This window comes from Dromaius novaehollandiae, chromosome 1, assembly GCF_036370855.1.
Source record: "Dromaius novaehollandiae isolate bDroNov1 chromosome 1, bDroNov1.hap1, whole genome shotgun sequence".
NCBI classification, from domain to species: Eukaryota; Metazoa; Chordata; class Aves; order Casuariiformes; family Dromaiidae; genus Dromaius; species Dromaius novaehollandiae.
Genome location: NC_088098.1, coordinates 84,846,225 through 84,867,687, shown reverse-complemented (window position 1 = coordinate 84,867,687; position 21,463 = coordinate 84,846,225). Strand labels below are relative to the sequence as shown.

Sequence of the window (21,463 nt, the reverse complement as noted above, 5' to 3'; positions counted from 1 at the left end):
TGGATGGAACATACCACCCTCCGATCACCGCACTGTCTCTGGCCCTTATATAGTAGCTCTTTGCAGTCAGATGGTAACTTGGCTGGATCAAATGGATCTTTTTAGTAGGCATAGGGCAGCTACATTATTTACTGTATGATCAGTTTAGCAGATACGCATTAACTGCTTAGCGAAAGGAATATTGCAAAGGCTCAGTTACAGTGCTTGTTTGGCAAGAAAGATATAATTAATAATGTCATTGCAGTAAAAGTCAGCTGTTCGGTAGTTATGCTGGTTGCCAAATGTTACACGATGCAGATTCAGAAACATTTCATCCACTAGCCAGTGCTTTCAAATCATCTTGGCAAGGTTTGTATTTCTATTTTAAACTGTGTAAAGGGAAATTGCTCCCGTTCTCTCAGGGCTGAGGGTGGTGATACTGCAACCACTTACTTAACCTACCTACTTTTGGAGAAATAGGCAAGGGGAAGAAAAGCGTTAGAGGTCATCACAAGGGGTTAGTTTAGTGTCTGAAATGAACTGGGCAAATGCCAGAGTGATTCTGATGGTCTTTGCTGTGGGGAAAGGCTTGGTGCATCTCAGGATCAATTCATGCATGCCTCTAGGAAACATGAAAAAAAATGAGGAGTAAAACTATCATTTCACATGGATAAACTATACAAACTTTTATTTTACTACTTCCAGCAACACTGTGGAACAGATGATTATCCTTTTCAGGTATGTATTGCTACTTTGCTGACCTGGGTATTGAAGTCAAATTTATCTATGCGGCTTTGAATTTTTTTGATTTGAGAAAAATACATGATCTTTCTTTTATGTGCTCCCTTTTCCTTCACACCCATGCCGAACCAGTGCATTCTACAGTGTTCTCTTGGTAAATAATGGCATATGAGAATTGCCAGTTGGAGTCTTGTGTTTTATTTCCCTTCTATTTTTGACCAAACTTGTAATCATAGCTTCTCTATTGCTTCCAATGACTGGGACCAATTATTTAATGACAGGCATGTAGATGAACCTAGTGAGACACTTGAACTAGTAAGTGATTAGTATAATAACGATAATTTGTGTCCAAATGCACGAATTCCACAAAAGTAAAAAATTATTTATCTCCTTATTTTTGTTCTCACTGTGAAATGCAAGTTTCGTGAACTCTTGCAAGTAGCCCCTATTCTTTGAGTGAGATTTTTCAGGTTAAGAAGCTGCATGATCCAAGTAAGTTTTTTGCATGTAAAATACAATATTTCATGTTCCTGTTTTATTTGCATATGGGGAACAACAATTCCCCTGGTCAACCCAGCATGTGGAATGGAATTATTAAAAAATAAAATAGAAAAATGGAAATGTTGTCCGAAAAGCGGATTCGTTGCCCGGTGTGCAATAAGCCAATAATTACACACTCAGGAGAGACATTTATTTATTTATTTCAGAGTTGCGCAAGCCTGGGTGCTCGGTGGTTTCCCACAAATGAAGCACACCCCCCCAACTTTTCAAGTAGCATTTATACACACAAATTGCCAGATTTACGACTTTCCCTTTTACACTGATTGGCTAGTGATTTCTTCATTCCCTGGATCCCACCCCTGCTTCTCAAGGACCTGGTCAATTAACACTGCCCCACCTGGGTCAATAGGTGTTATCTCCCAAGGCCCTGAGGAAGAAGACATAATCCAGACCCCTTAATCATCACTGTTTCAACAGTGAGAGGAAGCTTCGCTTCCCAAGGTCCTGGCGCCCAAACAGGCCTTATTTCACAGCCTTGGCATCCTCCCTTTCGGAGAGTGGGGCACAGGAATGCAGACTGCTTGTAACTCCCTTATCTTTCCAGCCTGCACCAGCTCTGAGGCCCTTTCTTACCGAACTAGGAGCGTGGCCTAAGGCTTCAGCAAATTTAGCTACTCATGCTAAGCAAGTGTGCGGCTACTCATGCTAAGCAAATTCTGCCTAAGATAGAAGTTATCCAAATCTGCCTACTTCAAACATTCTTTCTGAGCTTCTCAGGGTTGTCTTGTAACAATTCCCCCCTTTGAGACTTATATGATCATTTTCATATTAGTCTCACTCTTTTAAAATCTTTCCCATATTAATTTTGTAAAACACTTAGAAATGCATTGAATCACTACATAAACGCATACAAAAACTACTAACACCATTCCCAAAATTGTTAAACATTTTTTAACCCATGAGCTCACATCAGGGAACCAGGAAGTCAACCATTTCCATGTTTCTTCAAATCCGAAAGAAGTATCATCTTTCTGAACCCCATGTAAGATTTCAGTCTGCTTCCAGATTTCATTTAGATCGGTAGAAATTCTCCCACTTTGATCCACATATACACAGCAACTAGTGTTTATTACTGTACATACTCCTCCCTGAGATGCCAATAACATATCTAGAGCCATCCTGTTTTGGGTACTTATTTTAGCAATTTCTGAAACCTCCTCTTGTAAAGCTGCAATGGTATCAGAGGTTTTATTCCCTATTTTCTCCATAACTGCTGAAATATTTACTATTGCTTTTTCGAGTTCACTCACTCCCAATTGTGGAAACAGTCATCTTACAAATGACTGAAACTTAGTAGGTCGATCTGCTCCATAATTACTTCCAAATGGAGATTGTGATTCCAAAATCCTTCCTGATTCCCTTTAATTGTTTGGCTCAGGTAACCTAGAAAAGCTAACCACCACATTTCTCCCCTGGTTATTAAGGAGAACATCATTTTTACACAGATACCATAACAACAATATTAACCCTATTCCTAACAAACAGATTAAAGCAATTCTTCCCTGAATACAATCTAAATTTAAAACCGATTCGCTTCCAGTACAACTCATATATCTTTATATATTTTTAACTTTAAAGGTTGAACTTGTTCAGCTTTCCACGTCTCTCGAGGTACTGCTTTCACTCGGGTGTAGTGGATCCAGGAATCAATTCCCTGCAGTTTCACAGCAGTATTTGTTGTTAGCAGTACAAGATACGGTCCTCTCCACTTTTCTACCAATGGCTCATCCTTCCAGGTCCGAAGATACACTTGATCTCCCGGCTGGAATGAATGTACAGGTGAATCTAAAAGTACAGGAGATCTTAACTGGATGTACCTACGGAGAGAAGTAAGAACCTTTGCCATAGACAAGAGAAAATCACTTAAAATTTGATCGCCCTTAACGTGCATTTGAATTTCATTTCCAGTTAGATTTACAGTGTAAGGTTTACCATACAGAATCTCAAATGGACTAACTTTCTCCCTAACCCTTGGGGTTATTCTGATTCTTAATAATGCCAGAGGTAAAACATCAGTCCATTTCATCTGAGTCTCCTGACACAATTTTCCTACCTGTCTCTTAATTGTTTCATTCATTCTTTCCACTTTTCCACTGGATTGTGGCCTCCAGGGGGTATGTAAGTCCCATTTAATTTGTAGTATTTTTGAGATTTGCTGTACTATTTCTGCTATAAAATGAGGTCCCCTATCTGAAGAAAACCCTTCTGGTACCCCAAATCTTGGTATAATTTCTTTTAATAACATTTTTACTACCTCCCTGGCTTTATTGTTACGACACGGGAGAGCCTCAGGCCATCCTGAAAAGGTGTCAACAATTACCAACAAATATTTATATCCATTACATTTTGGTAATTCAGAAAAATCAATTTGCCAGTAATCCCCGGGCATGAAGCCCCTTTTTACTTCCCCTGGGGGGGCCTTCTTCTGAATCTTGGGATTATTTCTAAGACAGACTTCACATTTTTTGTGTAATACCCTTTGCAATTATTAGCATACTGACTCCCACAGCAAATCTTTTAACTGTTTCAACCAGTGACTCGGCTCCCATGTGGGTGCTATCATGTATTTGCTTCATCAGCTTCTTCAGTATCGGCAAAGCTACCACACATGGTCCAGTAGATGTCACCCACCATCCTTCGGGAGTTTTTATGCATTTCAGTATTTCTGCTAATTTATTTTCTTTTTCAGTGTATACTGGAATTTCCATTTTTAACATTCTTTCTGGAACTAAGGCTGCCACCGACACGGATAACGCTGCCCTTTTTGCAGCCTCATCGGCCCTTTTGTTCCCTTTAACTATGTCAGTCTGTGCAGACTGGTGCGCTTTGCAATGCATTACTGCTATTTCTCTGGGTTTATTAACTGCTTTGAGTAGTCCCATAATCTCCTTACTGTATTTTATAGGATTCCCTTGAGAAGATAGCAATCCTCTTTCCTTCCAAATTGCGCCATGGGCATGTATAACCCCAAAGGTGTATTTTGAATCTGTAAACACATTAGTCCGTTTTCCCTCTGATAATTCCAGAGCCCGGGTTAAAGCAATCAGTTCTGCTTTCTGGGCGGATGTATTTGCTGGTAGCGATCTTGCTTCGATTTCTCCTTCCAAAGTGACAACAGCGTATCCAGCCCTTCTTTCTCCCTTTATTATAAAACTGCTCCCATCGGTAAATAATTCCCAGTCCGGATTCCGCAATATCTCTCAAATCTGGACGGCTGGAATATACTCGCTCAATAGTTTGCAGACAGTCATGAGCCAACCTCCCCTCTTCATGAAGTGGTAATAAAGACGCGCCTTATCGGTTTAGCTCCTTGTTTTAATTCCACCTTTACCGGTTCTGCACATCTGGCTTTTCCAGATTTCTCCGTTGCCCAGACAAAAGGGATTGCTGCGTCCATTACTTCAGAAGGAATTTCGCTTGGTCCATCCTCCACCTGTTCGGAATCCAGTGCTTTCAGCAACATATATGCTTGTGCCTTCCAGGCGTTACTTTGTGGAATGTGCACCTTAACTTTGTTTTGATCAAAGGTTATCTGTGCCCCCAGTTTATTCAGTAAATCCCTCCCCATTAGGGGTAATGGGCATTCTGGCATGTATAAGAATTCATGTGTTAACACCTTATTTCCTATTTCACATTTAATTGGTTGAAAGAAAGGTTTGACCTCTCGCTTTCCCGTGGCCCCAATTACTGGCATAGAGAATTTACTCATTGGTCCCTTACCTTTAGTACTGAGTATGCTGCTCCGGTGTCTACTAAAAACTTAACTGTTTCGTTCCCCAGCTTTACTGAAACCAGGGGTTCGGCTGGGGAATCCAATTCCTCAACCCCCGGTCCCCGTCAGTCTGAATCCTCTGTACCAATCATGAGCAAATCTGCCTCTGGAACAGATGCAGACTGAGGTTTCCAATGATCTGTTTGTCTCTTCGGGCACTCATTTTTCCAGTGCCCCTTCCCCCTGCAAATTGCACACTGATCTCTCCTCAGTAGAATTCTATTTCCCAAATGCCCTGCTACTCTATGCCCTCTTCCACGTCCTTGTCCTTTCGGAAAACCCTTTCCCTGAGAGGGAGTTTGTGCCCGGGCAAATGCAGCTGCCAAGATTGCAGCATTTTGCCTCTTATCTTTCAGTTTCTCCTTTTGTTTTTCCTTTCCCTCTACTTCTTCCCTGTTATTGTACACCTTATATGCAATTTCTATTAATTGCGATATCGACATCCCCGACATACCATCTACTTTCTGAAGCTTTCTCCTTATATCTGGTGCTGATTGTCCTACAAATAATGTAGTAAAAGTCATTGTATTTGCTTCGTCCTCGGGATCCAAGTCTGTCCATTTTCGGGCAGTTTCACATAACCGCTCGTAAAATGCAGAGGGATCCTCATTCTTACCCTGTGCGACTTGATACAGTTTTGCAATATTTTTGGGCCTAGGTACTCCATGCTTTACCCCATATAATATTAACTGTTGGTACTGTTTAGTCATTAACCTGCCTGCCCCTGTGTTTTGATCCCAACCCGGTTCCTGGGCCGGCATAGAACGGTCTGGTCCGTCTCTGGCATTTTGTCTTTCATTCTGCTCTTGAGCTTTGTCTAATACCATTCTTTTCTCATCAGGTGCAAGCAAAGTATTTAAAAGCACCTGTAAATCCTGCCAATCTGGATTATGATTCTCAATTATCATTTTAAAGGATTGATACATCTTCTCTGGATTTTCTCGGTACGACCCGGCAGACTCCTTCCAATTCATTAAATCTGTAGTTGAAAAAGGGACCTTCACATACACAGGCATCCCGTCTGGTCCGACTGCTTGACGCAGCGGGGCCTGAATCGTGGGATTTTGTTGAGCCCAAGTAGCCCGAGTTCTGCCTGCAATCGGGCTACATGCCTCACTTCCCTTATTTCTGCTATTGACACTATCTTGATCTCTTTCCGGAGAGACCAATAATTGTACATCCTCTTCCTCATCACCCACTTTTAAACATCTTTTCCCAATGCTACAAGCAGAGCAACACCGAGGCATTTTCTCTTTGTTTCCCATCATCATTAACACATTTGAGTCAGAGATCAACAGCTTACATTTTTTTTCTAGTTTCATGATCATTTCTCAGAGAGAAGAACAAATCTACATATGGGACCTCATCCCATTTGTTCTGTCTTCTGCAAAACAACATAAGTTGCAAGATTGTATTATAGTTTAGCGTTCCCATTTCTGGCCATTTTTCCTCATCCTCCAGTTTATACATTGGCCACCACTGAGTACAGTATTCCTTTAATTTTCTCCTTGTTAAAGGATTCCCACCAAACTTACTCCAATGTTTCAGGATGCATCCTAAAGGAGAACAGGAGGATACCCCCACAGATTGTCCTGTTCCCATATTATTACCCTTAAAAGAACGTTCTTACCAATTACGCTTTCGTACACTCCAGTCGTCACTGTCCAAACGTGTACAAAGCTTACCTTTGGTTACCACAACCAATTACCCTTGTATCATACCCTTTATGCAATGTCTCTTAATAATTACTGCGTTGCACCTTTGAGTCGCTTACCTGTTCCGACTAGGGAGGGTGCTCACGGAGTCCCCAAACAAAACGGTCGGTGCGCGCTGGAGTCTGATGAGCAGTGTCTCCCTGCCGGAACTGGCAAGACGATCCGGGCAAGGCTTTACAGCGAGGGTCCCACCTGGGTCGCCAGAAAACTGTGGTCCGAAAAGCGGATTCGTTGCCCGGTGTGCAATAAGCCAATAATTACACACTCAGGAGAGACATTTATTTATTTATTTATTTCAGAGTTGCACAAGCCTGGGTGCTCGGTGGTTTCCCACAAATCAAGCACACCCCCCCAACTTTTCAAGTAGCATTTATACACACAAATTGCCAGATTTGCGACTTTCCCTTTTACACTGATTGGCTAGTGATTTCTTCATTCCCTGGATCCCACCCCTGCTTCTCAAGGTCTTGGTCAATTAACACTGCCCCACCTGGGTCAGTAGGTGTTATCTCCCAAGGCCCTGAGGAAGAAGACATAATCCAGACCCCTTAATCATCACTGTTTCAACAGTGAGAGGAAGCTTCGCTTCCCAAGGTCCTGGCGCCCAAACAGGCCTTATTTCACAGCCTTGGCATCCTCCCTTCCGGAGAGTGGGGCACAGGAATGCAGACTGCTTGTAACTCCCTTATCTTTCCAGCCTGCACCAGCTCTGAGGCCCTTTCTTACCGAACTAGGAGCGTGGCCTAAGGCTTCAGCAAATTTAGCTACTCATGCTAAGCAAGTGTGCGGCTACTCATGCTAAGCAAATTCTGCCTAAGATAGAAGTTATCCAAATCTACCTACTTCAAACATTCTTTCTGAGCTTCTCAGGGTTGTCTTGTAACAGAAATGTCAGGGACTTTTGTTGTGGTCTAGGGGTGGAGGGACTTTCACTTCCTTGGTGATTGAACTAAATTATAACTTGTGGAAACTCTGCAGTGTTTCTAGAGCATTTACCTTGGCTGCATTTTTAAGGGACAGACAGCAACATGCAAAGGTAGGACTGCAAAATCATCACAGTTACATCTGAGACAAAAACACCTGAGCAAACTGAAACAGTGTTGTTTTAATAGCAAGAAAGCAGCCTAACATACCAAGGTGTCTAGAGAAGCAGCATGGATCCGGTTATTCGCAGTTAACCGGTCTTCACAGTTATTCTCGGGTCTCTGCTTATTATGGAAATGTTTTTCCTTGTTTGTTACAGCTGAATGAATTTGAATATGATATTCATTTCACATGGCTATTTTAACCATGGTATGAAGACATATTGTTCCATTCCTACTTCAGTTTGAATCCATATAGCATCTGATCTGTTATCTCCCTGCCCGTTCAGCATAAATACAACTGAAGATGGATGTTAAAAAAAAAAAAAAAGTGAAAAAAATGTTTATTCTTTGAAAGGGAGAAGAACTTGGAAGAATAAGGACAGTATGAGTGAAACTGGGATACCAAATTATGTAAATGTAACCAAACTGAGACAGAGGCAGAACCTGGTAGTCTTTTGGAACAGGAAAGAAAAACTTCTACCAGAAAACTAGTAAAGGGTAAAAATCAAGCAGATAGAAAAGTAGAACTAGGGCCTGGAAGGTGTTAGGGAGAGGAGGGCTTATGCAAAAACTGGAGTCTTGGTGTTTCATCCATTGATTTTAATCATAGATTTGCAAAGATTAAGGTGAGGGAATTAGACTCTGAAAAGTATGTAGAAATAGCATTCTAAAGGAGGAAAATCCTGAATGAAGAAAATGGGGGAAGCAGAGGCTGCAGTTCTGGTTGTATTGCATGTAGTATGCCAAAATCTAGCCCAAATGACTGAGTTCATAAATTATCATAGCTGTCTTTGCTCTGTTGATATACTGTCTAGTCTAATTTTTCAGTCATCCCTCATACTGCTAGCAAAGCAAGAAGTTCCAGTCATCTTCTGTATCCCCAGAACTGCCTCAGTAGGCCCCCTTTTTAAAGCCTTCGGGAGACAGAAAGCAGTGGTCTCATTAACCTTAATAGGTTAGATACTAGGCAGAAATAGGCTCTGCATCAATAGGGATGAGAAAGGAAGGCAGAGGTAAACCTTATAAGGATCTAACAAAATCAGGGAGGTTGTACCTGAGTGATGGTGAAATGGGGTCTCAAGGAAGTGCTGTGGGGATTAAACCAGTGCAGTAAGGGGTGGTGGTAGTGGGGAATAACAGAATAAAGAGATGGCAAAAGGTATGTGCTGAGAAGGTGGTGGTGTGAGGGCATAATGTGGGAGTGAAGGAAGAGCTGGGATTATGTTTCATGGGGATAACTGGAACAGAAAAGAGGGAGGAAGAGGGAGGGAGAGCAAAAGAAAGAGGAGGAGAGAGAGAGAAGGGGAGACGGGAGGGAGAGGGAGAGAGAGATGCTGTTTGTCCCATAGAAGAGAAGCACTAACAAAGAATTTTCTGCAGAGATGTAAGGGAGAAAGGTAAGAGTGGGGTGGCTGGAGTTAGCCTGTTACTGAAATGAGGGGAAATCAAAGAAATAGACCCGAAGCAAGATAGATTGGATTAAGCAAATTTATTTATGTTGCTATACTTTAGTGTACTACTTCAGCAAAAAAATTACTGAACTCTGAGTTTAGGGTTATGGGATGTGCTGACTACTTTTGAGCCACTGAACCACTAACATTTCCTGGTGCAAGCTGTAAATGGTCAATATCCACAGGAAAGAGAAAAGGTGAAGAAGTTGTCAATAACCAGAATTCATTCATGTTTTGGCAAGAAAGTCCTTTACAGTTTTTGCTAGTTGTTAACTGTCTACATTTTAAGCTGGAAAAAAAAATCACATTGGACCTTTTGATTTAACCCCATTTATCTTTTGAAAAATGAAACATGTTTGAAATATTGATGATTCATTTTATGACTATAATCCCTGAAAAGGCAAGTTAAAAATGTTCAAGGAGTGCATTTCATTGTCAATTTTTGCAAAGAAGGTAAGCCAAAAACTTTGTAGAAGTCTTAGATGAGCAGCTGGAACCAAAGCTGATTGAAATCATAAACCAGCCTTTGACAATGGTAGCTTTCATTTCAGATTATTCATTTAGTACTTTTGAATGACTAGTCTATTCAGCACTGAAAAAACTGGTAGCTGAAAAAGCGGACAAAATTTCTGTTTTTGAACATGTAAAGATAATGAAGCATTAGTGTATGAGAGCTACTGTTTCTACAACTTTAAAAAATTTAGTGATCAGAAATGTTTAGTTCATTTACTACAGGTAATACTTCCACTGTTGAATAAATCCATATAAACTAGAAAATACTGTTTGGAAGTTCTCCTGGTTTCTTGTGTGTCCAGCACACTAAAGGTAGTTTTGTGTAACTAGTAATTAATCAATCTACTTCTGAAATACTGATATCGTGTTTTTTAATTGAATTCCAGTTTCTACCTAAATTCAGTTTTGACATGAACCATGAATAAAAAAATAAAATCCAAATAGGAAATAAAACAACAAATCATCCACTGCTTTCTAACATAGTAACAATAAAAAGAATTTGACTAAGTGTATAAACATAGCTTCTCTTCTGGCCTGACCAAAAGTTACATTAAATAACATTTGAAGGAAGCTGACTGAAGACTACAAGTGCAACACAGAGTTAAAATCAGTGATGATTTAATCAAAATTTTTTGCTCTTGATTTAAATTATGATTGAAGTTGGTGGTTTAAATAGCTGTGACTTAAATCAATATGCATTGACCTTGACCCATTAGTTTTTGAGAAAATAGGTCACTCCAAAGGGATCTTAGTATATTCAGGAGAGTGGTGATATCTCTCTCTGGCTATCAGCATGCTGTTCCTAGTCTCAGATTCAGAATAAGCAAATTTAGGCTTTGTGTCTAGGGTGAAGATCTGTAAGTCTTTCTAACATGCTTTGTGCTGTGCTCGTTTGTCTTTGTGCCTCAGTTTACAGACTCATTAAAACTGTTAAGGCCCTTTTGACCTGTTGCTTAAAGACAGAGGAGAGCCATGCATCCTGAAGGAAGCTGAGCTCCTTCTTGCCTGCAGCATGAATAGGAAGCCATGCAAGAATCTCAACTGCTCATCTGGGGGCGGGAGGGGGGGGATGCTGTTGATTGCTGCTGCAGAATTTAGATTGACGCTCGCTCTTCCTCAGATCAGGCCTGCTGCAAATGCAAATAGTGAACTTAAGTAACAGGTGGTTTGAGCTTAACTCTGTGACTTAACACAGGAGTAGAGCACTTCCATAACTCAGCACCCACTTCATCTGGTTATTGCCTTCCATTTTGCAGCTGTGAGGTGTGTTTGATTATATCCTAATTTGTATATAAAAGCATGAGCTGGGAGGTTCACTGGGCCAAGGCACAGGGCTCAAGCCCTGGCCAGACATGCGTGGTGAATGGCAGCATGCTTAGGTTTGGGTTTGCTTTGTAATGTGTTTAAGTTCAGAGGATAAGTGGTGTGGAAGAGCATGTGAGTAACTTGTAAGCATTACAGCACATACGAAGTCAAGTTAGGAATTAGATAGGTCGTCCCTGACTTTAAGGTCTTGTTGGATGGGTTTCACACTTGGCAACATTAACCGATAGCCACTGTGGCTTCTTTTTGAGGTAAGTAGCAAAAGGGATGGAAGCATATAGAAAGTTAGTTGAGCAAGGGTTGTGTTTTTTAGGTGTCCCAGCTGAAGCAAAAGCTATTTGAACTTGTGGAACAGAGGAAAGATTTTCGGAAAGCTTTCTGGATAAAGACGGGAAAGATCGAAATCTCTTGACGCTCCTTCTGCTGGGAAGATTGTTTTAGTCAATGTGTTCATATTGTCCATGTTTGCATTAAAATCTATAGCACAGCTTGCAGCTTAGATTTAGCTGTATTTTCCAATGGGTAGTTTGTGTAAGGGAAGTCAGTAGTGAGATGTCATGTGAGATGATGTCGCTGATACGATTTTATCATGACAAGCAGTCTAATGCAAGCAGATTATACTGCACAGATTAAAAGCCAACAACTGGAACTTTATTATGAAATCTGCTGAAATTGTAAAGGACATTCAAGATTCATATGAACCAATCCTAGCATGTGTTGAATGATACATGCCTCTGATATAGCTAGAACTGCTTTTCTGGGTTTGTTTAACCACTTCCATTCTTAAAGAGTTGGAGATTTCACTTATGCATTGCTATCTTCTTATAACTGCCAGATTATAAACCCTTTATGGCATATGTAAGCCATTAGAGTGCTTGTGTGAGTGACAGACCCCTCTCTGTGTCTCCTTACAGGGAAAACAAGTTGCTCTGGTCCCCATCTGGTAGGCCTTTATTGCTTAGCTCAAACTATATTAGCTCATGAGCTGATGAGAGATCTTGAGAGCTACCGAGATCCCCAGTTCTGGTTCAGTTGATTTCCTTCTGCCTTAGCCAAAATGTAATCGTGACGTGGAGATGGTTTTCGTCTTTGTGCCCTGCATGGATCTGAGTATGTTGTCTGTGCTTTAATAATAGATAATTGTCAGGTCTTTATATAGTAAATGAATGGCCTCAGCACAGCCTGAGTTTCCTCCCAAAGGGGCTGGAATACATAAAGGGACTGGTGATTTGGCAAACCTGTGTGGGAGAGGATGTTCCAGGCATACCAGGCTTGGAAGGAGGACTAGAAAGGAAGCACAGAAACAAAAGTGAGAGAAGTTGATGATCTATAAACCCCTGATACTGGAAGCTGTCATTTCTGGACAACTGAATTTGTGCTATACAAATGGATCACTAAAGGCATTGAAGGATACATGTATAAGGACATAGTGTTCAGAAACTGATGTTGACAGACCCATCTTCTGTTGGCATGCAGAGCTGTTTAAACAACTGCCTTTCTGCATAGTGGGTGTTATGAATTGTCACCCTCAGGAGAGAATCCACTAGTCCTATACACGTGCACTGAGGCATCCTTCAGCAGCCATAAAGCCGTAAAGCGTGCTGCCTTTGTAACATAAACTTTTCTGGTTTTGTGAAGGATTTATCTGTGCTTGGAGACTATGGATAGGTGTGCATCACTGTGCATTTCAGTTTGATGAAGACTGTTCTTTCCTTAGTATTTTAAACTCACAAAGATACCCAAATCTGGATTTAGGCGCCTTAGTTATGTTTTTGCTTTTGTTAGTCTCTCTGTGACTCCACAAGCCTCTCAGCCGTGTATGTGGCCTGTATGTATCTGTCCTTGTATAAAGCCAGTCATATCATCGTTGTGGGATGACTCTAGATAATTAGTGCTGCACGTTAGTTTAAGCCATGGTAACGATGGACCAAAATACAGAGGCACAAAATGGCATTGAGAAGAGTTGTATCAAGAAAATCCTATGAGTAAAAGACTGCCGTTCAGAGCTTGTTCTCAGTAAGAACTGATCCTTTGAGGCAATACCCAGTTGTGTGAGGCTCCTTACAATTTTACAGGGAACAGGAGAGGTTAGAGGAGTTATGGAGGGGTCGCAAATCCTGGTTAGATGCATGTATTTAGAGAGTTACAGACAACAGCTACAGTGCTGGGATGGGGGTGGTAAAAAGGGAGGGGCAGACAGGTGACTCAAGTTTATCTTCCTCCTGTACTGCAGATACTGCAAAAGTATCTGCTAATTTGGAGACCTTTGTTTACTTCTGGAATATCTCACTGACGGTTCTACAGACTGAAATGGCCCCCAAAACAATAGCTGAAATGAGTGAATGTTGTAGGTTCTTAGTCCCACTGAAAAGGATACTTTTATCTTAGGTACTTAGGTACAAGGTACTTAGGTAGAAGATTTATCTTGTAAAAATTTCTTAGATAATGTATTAATTAGCTCTGAATAAACATTGAGTTCTCAGAGTCCATGGAGCATTATTTAAATTCATCACCATTATATTGCTGTTAGCATAGACTATGTGATAAAATTGTGATGACATTAGTATAGTATTTTCATGATGAATGGTGTCCTCCATTTGATGATCACTGCAAGCAGTAATAATGACCTGCAAGGGAGAGAAGGATCTAATTACTATAGTATCTACAGGCTGGTTTAAATAATGTCTCCTGTTTTGTGCTCTTAATCTTGAGCAGTGTGGTTTGAGTTTAATGCTGAAATGTTAGACTAGATGCCTGGGGAGCTGCAAATTCTGCTGTACATTCCCAGATTCACCTACTGTTTATCTGTGGTAGTTTGTGCTACTCGATCACTTGAGTTTACCTTCAGGTATTACCATGGAAAAGTCATTGCTCATCTACAGATCTGCTTTCTCCTCTTCCAGGTGGTAAGTCAGATTGCAGTGGCTACCAGCAAATGCTCTCTCATGAAGGTAACTACTGTGACTGAAAATAGAGATATGGCTTACCTTTTGAGGGTTCTATGCTCAATGTTTCTAGACACTACAAAAGTGCCATAGCAGTGCAAAAATCACAAAAACTGTGTGCAAAAGGATGGACCATGTGGGGTGAGGAGATAAGGGTTTCTGTTGTCTCGTGTTCTGTTTGCATATTTTTGTCTGTAAGCGTTCCCCTGATTTATTCTGGTGCTTTAATTATTTGGTTTTCCTTATAATGATATTGCAATTAGAAAAAAGAAAATACCTCTGTGCGGTAGAGAAGTGGTATTATCTAATCTTATAGATGGGAAAACTTGTATTTTAGAGACAATAGAAGGCTTGTGACTCCCTTAAGAACAGTACAATGATAACTTTGCTCTCTATAATGGCTAATTTATATACATCATCCAGACTGGGAAAATGAAAAGATGGCTAGGAGACTCCAATCATTATTCATACTGGCTTGTTTTGCACAGATTCTCATCCTGCTAGAACTGTCCTGTAATGCTCTATGTATTTATATCTGTCTATCTACCTGTATGAGTCATGTTACAAAATTCTAGTGTATTGCCCTAGGATAAGTCTTGGTTCTCCATTTCTTTACACCAGTATGGAGCTAATCAATGTGACTCCTTTGGTTTGGGTAACATGAAGACCAGGAGTATAAAACTTGTGTAACAAGAAAGAGAATTGGAATAATTACCTTTGCAGAGTAAAGGTAGTTACTAACTCATTTTGACTATCACATTCTTAAAGATTCACTCAGAATAGTTCCAGTCCAGGGAAAAGTCCCCCTCGTTTGGTGATGTCTCTTTTTCTGAAACAGCGATGAAATAAAAAAGGAGCTCATGAACTGTGGCACATCACATGTTTTATATGAATTATAAGTGTAGCTTTTTAAAATTTGGTGTATTTCCTTGTAAGAGTTGTTTTGGTAGCTTGACAGGCAGTTGACTTGGGTACAGACCGAAGTTGTACAGTGTTACAGTTGTGCTTGCAGATTTAAAGAGTGACTGTTGGATAGTCTTTTTTATGTTCTTACCAGTTGTTTTTTTTTCTTCACAAAGTTAGATGAGAGGCCAAGAATGATGATGAATCTTTTATGTAGAATAAATACATTCAAATTAGGAGTTAATAAGACGTCTTATGACCAAAGTTGGTTGATTTCTTGTCTGTGGTTGACCAATAACCAGTTCCGTTAAGACATCAGGATCAGTGCACCAAGTAGCTTGTTCTTAGTAATGGGCCAGTGGACTTCAGAGTACATTCTGGACTTACTACAAGAGCAGATTGTTTGATTGGTTTCTTGATAAACTACTTACAGATGACCTGTAGAAATGGGAGAAAAAAAATGCTAACTTGTGAGTAGGGAGTCAGAGATAGGGAAATGGGAGATATTTTTAGGCCTCAATTGAAGGATTTCTTTTCTTCTATCTGTTAAGTTTTTGAGTTGAGCATGTGTTAACAAAAACAAACAATAGCACCTGCGGGGGGGGGGGGGGGACTGCAGTACACTCTGACCAGGTTATTTAAGATTTTGGGGGATGTTTTATAAGATACACGATCAGGAACAAGTGGCACCTTAATTTTGGCCATTTATATTGACTTGCCCATTGGTTATTACTGGTGTTTACAGAAAAGTTGTCATATATTATTATGTTGTTCTCATTGTTTATAGTTAGAGTGTAATTCTTGGGGGCCACTAATGTATGATTAGTTGTCTACATATCTGTAGTACCCATTTCACACTCTTGTCAAAACCATGTGCAGGTTCCCATCCAGTATCATTACAAATAGTTACATTTAGATTAAACTTAGATCTTAGAGTTAGTGTACCATTATTGCCTACCATCAGTCATTGACCTCGTGCTATTGCAGATGGTATTCCTCCTCTAACTGTAGTTCTAAAGATGGGTCGTGACTTATTTTCAATACCCAAGTTTTTCCATGCAAAATGGAAAGGCAGAACCTGTTAGATGCAGGTTTCAGGTGTACATTCCAGTTAGCAGTGTTCCCACAGTGATAAGGCAACACTCCATTTTCCTGCAAGAGAAGATACTTAGGTCTTGGACATAATCCAAACTTCAGTTTTGGTTAACTTAATCCCTTTAGTGTCTACAGCATCCCATACTCCTTTTCCTTTGTAAAATAACAGTCATCCAGATTGATCCCTGAATTGGGTGTCGTTGTGGGATGACTGACTACCTTACACCCTGGACTGTGTGGGTTTCGTGTGGCACAAGGGAGGGGAGGAGGGAGCGAAGATTTACTGCATGACTCCACAACTTGTCTCAAAGATCAAAGTTTACTGCACAAGTTACAGTGGTACAAAGCACCAATTCTTATCAACAGAAACTTAGCTGAACTAGAATGCTTACTTTCTAGTTACACTAAAAGTTAGGCTAATGACAACTACTCAGTAAACAGACAAAGCTAGCTAATTTATACTAACTGTAACCCAAACCCAAGCAAATGAACTAGGCAAACCAATTCTAATTTATATTACCCACGCGTTGCCTCAGCAGCCAACATACACTCAATCCCGGAGAAGTAACTGCGGGAGGGCATCCCCGTCCTGAGGGGTTCTGCAAGTTGGCAGACCTGCTGTCACCCACAAAGAGCCAAAGACAGCCTCTGCGGCCAGCCTATTTATACCCTTCAGGGGAATGTGGAGGTGGAGCCGGTTGCAGTTCTCTTCATGCAGTCGCAGTCCCTAGGTTTTGGCTGCTGCAGGGTTCAACTCTCCTCTGTTGTTATGACCATCGCACCCACAGACATGGGGTGAAGGGGGTGGCCGAACACCCCTAATGGCAGACTAGCTGCTTTGAGCACTCTTCAGCACTGAAGAGAGGAGTCTGAGTCACTGTGAATGACTGCTTTACTCTTGCAGTGATGGTCCCAAGGAGAGATCCCATAGCTGGGGTAAGGAGGAGTTAATTCCAGACCGCAATAATTAACACTGCCCCAGCAGTGAGAGCAGGCTTCGTCTCTCAAGGTCCTGACGTCCAAGCAGAGGCTTTATCTCGAGGTCTTGACATCCTTCCTTTTGGAGTGTGAGGTGCAGGAATGCAGACTGCTTGTAACTGGCATAAGATGGGGGGGAAGCTGGGAGCATCCCCCCCAGAGGTGTTTAACCACAACCTCCTCTCCAGGACTTTGACAGTGTTTTACTTCTGTTTTAACAGGAATTCATGCAGCTACTGACAGGAACCCCTTATCTACAGGACTTCCCATGGGAGTTTGTTGCTTAGTTAACTAACAACTTTACACAAATGGGATCCCCACTTAGAGCTATTAATAGATTCAGTCTTGTGTAGAGGTTGTTTTAGTAGTCCATTCCACCTTTCTACTATGCTATTACTTTGAGGTCAATATGGTAGGTGGAAAGTCCATTGTACTCTATGTGAGGCACACCAAGTTTGCCTTTCTTTATTCTTAAAATGGCATCCATTATCAGATTGTTTTTCTCTGGGCAAGGGAAAAGTAGCAAACCACCAGTTTAAACCAGCAACAGTTGCTAGACCAGTTTTAGCTTGGGTGGGGTGCACATTCCCTGTACTACTAGTTATTTCTACTTCTGTAAGGATATATTTCCAGCCTTCAGGGGTTTGCTTTAAGGGACCAATATAATCTGCTTGCCAAGTTTCCCAGAGTAGTTTACCTTCATTGAGACTGGCAAACTGTTGCCCTTTTGACATGTACTGTACCACTGACAAACCATGCCATCTGGCAAAAATGTCATGAGTCTACTATTTGTTTTGCCAGAGCTTTTGTCACAGGCCATCATAACTTCCAGTGTGTCCAGGCCATTTGTGTAACCACTTACCTAGCCATTCTGCCTCAGAATTTTGTAATGCATTTTTCTAGCCAAATGATCAGCCATCTGATTCCACTTTGCCTTTAGGTTTTTGGTGTGCAGATATATATCCTATGGATATGTTCTTAGATTGATTTATATCATAAATCATTTCCCAGTGTGTTTTTCCCCATACATCTCTACCATTTACTTGCCAATTTTTTTCACCCAATTCCCTAGCTACTGCGTGGCACCCGCCCATACAGCATATGAGTCCGTATAGGCACAACTGGTTCCTTGCTCCAGTGCTATTTCCACTGCTCTGAGCTTTGCCAGCTGGGCCTAGCAGTCGATTTCTTCTGCAAAAGCTTCTCTGGTCTCTACCGCTAGAGCTGCAGCTTGGCCTCTCCCTCATCTTCCCCTGCACCAGGCATTCCTGTCTGTGAACCAGACTCCTGCTCTGGTCTCACAGATACTGGGGAGGAGGGCATATGGAAGCACTCCACAGGCATCGCAATTCACTCTGCACTCTCTGATAATTTGTTTTCTTTATTCTTCCCATTACTTGTCACCTGTTGATGAATATACAAAGACCATCACTGCACTGTAGTCTTTTGTGCTACCCCGAGGGGTAAAGGCTTACTGGTTAAAATTGGTTTAAAATAGGAATAGGCACACCTCATTTGATTTCCCTTTGAGTTAATGGCTCGGTCGTTAGCTTTGCAGCCCTTCACATGCCGCTAATAGCACTTTCTCAAATGTGTAGTAGTTCCCTTGAGAGCCTTGCCACGATTTAGAGCCAAAGGTAATAGGGTAATCCTTTTGACCTTGAAAACCTTTTTGCAATAATTCCCATTCATATCACTTATCACCTATGTCTTTATGTAGTGTAAATGGGCATGTAGGGTGGATGGGTCCTATAAAACAGTTAATGCGTCATGGTGTTTCTACTCCCAGCTCCATACGGCATTTTTATTCAGCAAATCATACGGAAGTCTTGCTAGAATACTGAATCCAGGAATGTGTGACCTCCAAAACCTGGAAGTTCTTAATAAAGCTCTCAATTCTATTTTATCAGGAGGTGCCAGAATATTTTGTATCTGTGGTAATATAGATTCTGGCAGTTTTCTATTCTCCTCTCTGTCAGGTACCTAAAAAATATAACCTCCTGACCTGGCCCTTACCTTTTTGAGTTGGGAATGCTAATATTTTATTCTTGTAAATGCTGGGCAATTTCATTCATACTGTGGCAAACCGTTTTCTCATGTGGTCCTCTGATTAGAATATCATCTATATATTGTTAATTCGGGTGGGAGGGTGATTGATTCTAGTTCTTTAGCTAGCATAGCATGGGCAATGGTGGTGCTATGCTTAAAACCTTGGGGTAGACAATTAAAGGTGTACTGTGTTCCACCAAAGGAAAAGCAAACTTTGGCTTGTCTTGCTCTTGTATTGGATTCATAAAGAACATATCTTTTATATCTAGCATTCCAATCCATGGAAAAACACAATCATTTATTGTATTAACTATATCTACTATGTTAGGAATACTGGCTGTTAAAAGGTCAGTCGCTTTATTTAAAGCCCTATAGTCAGTAGTCGTGCATGATATCTGGTCTAGTTTTAACATGCCATGTTGGGCTGTTATGTGGTGAATGGCTTTTTTTCTGTAACACTCAGTTGCTCTAATTATTTGACTAATTTTATGGCAGGAGCAGGTAGCTTATACTGAGGAATGTTAACTGGTTTGCTGATAGACAGGGATAGGGCTATTTGTAGGTGATTTATAGGCTTAATCGTATGGAGTTTATTTTTTCTGTAACTGGAGGACGACTGATTTCCCATTTACCCAAGCCATCTATCCAAGACTGTCCTTTAAGAATATCCATTCCTAGAATATTTATTTTGCCCAGTAACAACAGGGGTTGTATGATATATTCATTGGACAATATTAATTTAGCCAGTACAACTGCATAAGCATTAATTGCATCATTAATACCTGCTACTGAAACTGCTTGGTTCTTTAAAGGAGCTTTACCTTCGTAGATGCACTGATCTATCATTGAAAGCTGCACTCCTGTATCAGTCACAAATGTTGTGCTATACTTATCATTTACAGCAACCAGCCTTTCCGGACTCTGGTTCTGTGTAGCTGCCTCAGCGGTTGTGACCTGGACAGCGGAGCCGCGCCGGCTCCCCTATTCATTTGAATCTCTTTGTTCAAAGTGTTGAATCCTCTAGCTTTGGATATGTGCAAGGAGCTGGTCCTAACACCTGTGCTTGAGTTTCTCCTGCTGATTGTTTTAGCACTGCAGTTGGAAGACCATGCAGTTGCCACCTTGTTAACTCAGTATCTAAGCATTTTCACCAAACACAGCTACATTCCTCAGACACACCCTCTGGAGGATTTTCGCCTTTAGTATTTGATTGGAATGGAGGGTGTTGTAGGTGAGTTTAACCGTTTGCATGGTCCTAATCTTTACCTTAGAGCCTGACCTTTCATATAAGGATAAAGCAGACAGCATCTGCTGCAGAACTGTCTGCCACCAAGTATCTGCTTTTATTTTTGTGATTGTAGAAAGAGCAAAAGGTTTAAGCGCTGCAGTTGCTCCTTTAACTACAGGATGCATACCCCCCTGAGTAGCATAGGATTGCCTAGGGTTAATATTTGGGGGTTGCCCGTTGTGACCTACAGGCTCTGGTCTATCCAGCATGTCCAAGATGGCAAATTTTAGCATAGCAGTCTGTAACTCCCGTGTGCTCTCCCACAACCATTTATTTTCCCACCCCTCTCGCTGGTGGGGAGTTGCTTGGCCCAGCGCACAGTGCGGCCCCACAGTGAGTTGGCTTGCTGCTGTGTAGGGGTTTTTAGGAGTATCCCCAGTACTAATACTAAACTTTGAGCCTCATCCATGGTGTGGATAACCTGATTTGCTCCTTTTCCTCATATATGGGCCATCCATTCTAGGGGCGTATCTCCAGCTTTAGCCGAAAACTTACTTTGGAGATCAGTTAACTCCGAGGAAGTAAAGCTCTCGTAGTTGTCTGAGCGGGTGCATCTGGTGTTTGCTCAATTTTTATCATGGGAGAAATCACTTTCACATTATTTCCTTCTTCAGGGTCATTGAGGATCAGGATAATCAGGATCAAACCAGATATCTCCCGACCATTCATCGTCCTCGATATACATAGCAGTCATTACTTTAGCAGGGTCTATTTGAGTAGACTGTAGTATGATCCCCATGTTATGTGGGCATCAGCTATGATATTGTTGTCCGAAAAGCGGATTCGTTGCCCGGTGTGCAATGAGCCAATAATTACACACTCAGGAGAGACATTTGTTTATTTATTTCAGAGTTGCACAAGCCTGGGTGCTCGGTGGTTTCCCACAAATCGAGCACACCCCTCCCCCCAACTTTTCAGGTAGCATTTATACAATCAAATTTGCCATATTTGTGACTTCCTTCCTCTTATTGCCATATTTGTGACTTCCTTCCTCTTTTACACTGATTGGTTAATGATTTCTTCACATTTCCCTGGGTCCCACCCCTGCTTCTCAAGGTCCTGGTG

General features: G+C 41.2%; 1 protein-coding gene and 1 long non-coding RNA gene across 15 annotated transcripts in view; one reads left to right on the top strand and one right to left on the bottom strand.

The window, feature by feature from the left end:
- TSPAN9 (tetraspanin 9) overlaps positions 1 to 21,463 on the top strand; it is a 196,377-nt gene that overhangs the window by 147,461 nt on the left and 27,453 nt on the right. Inside the window, exon 1 of one of the 13 annotated variants that reach the window (XM_064518008.1) lies at positions 14,050 to 14,091. The exons of the other annotated variants lie outside the window; for them this stretch is intronic. Coding sequence (XP_064374078.1) covers positions 14,086 to 14,091 — 6 coding nt within the window. The 5' untranslated portion in view covers positions 14,050 to 14,085. Of the gene's footprint in view, positions 1 to 14,049; positions 14,092 to 21,463 lie in introns of those variants that run through there. 13 annotated transcript variants of the gene reach the window in all.
- On the bottom strand, positions 1,404 to 7,072 carry LOC135329529 (uncharacterized). Of its 2 annotated transcripts, none has more exons than XR_010390963.1 (2): positions 6,828 to 7,072; positions 1,404 to 3,098 (listed from the first exon to the last, which is right to left on the bottom strand). It is a non-coding gene; the product is annotated as an uncharacterized LOC135329529 (long non-coding RNA). The 2 variants fall into 2 exon arrangements; XR_010390964.1 differs by having other exon boundaries at positions 1,404 to 3,066.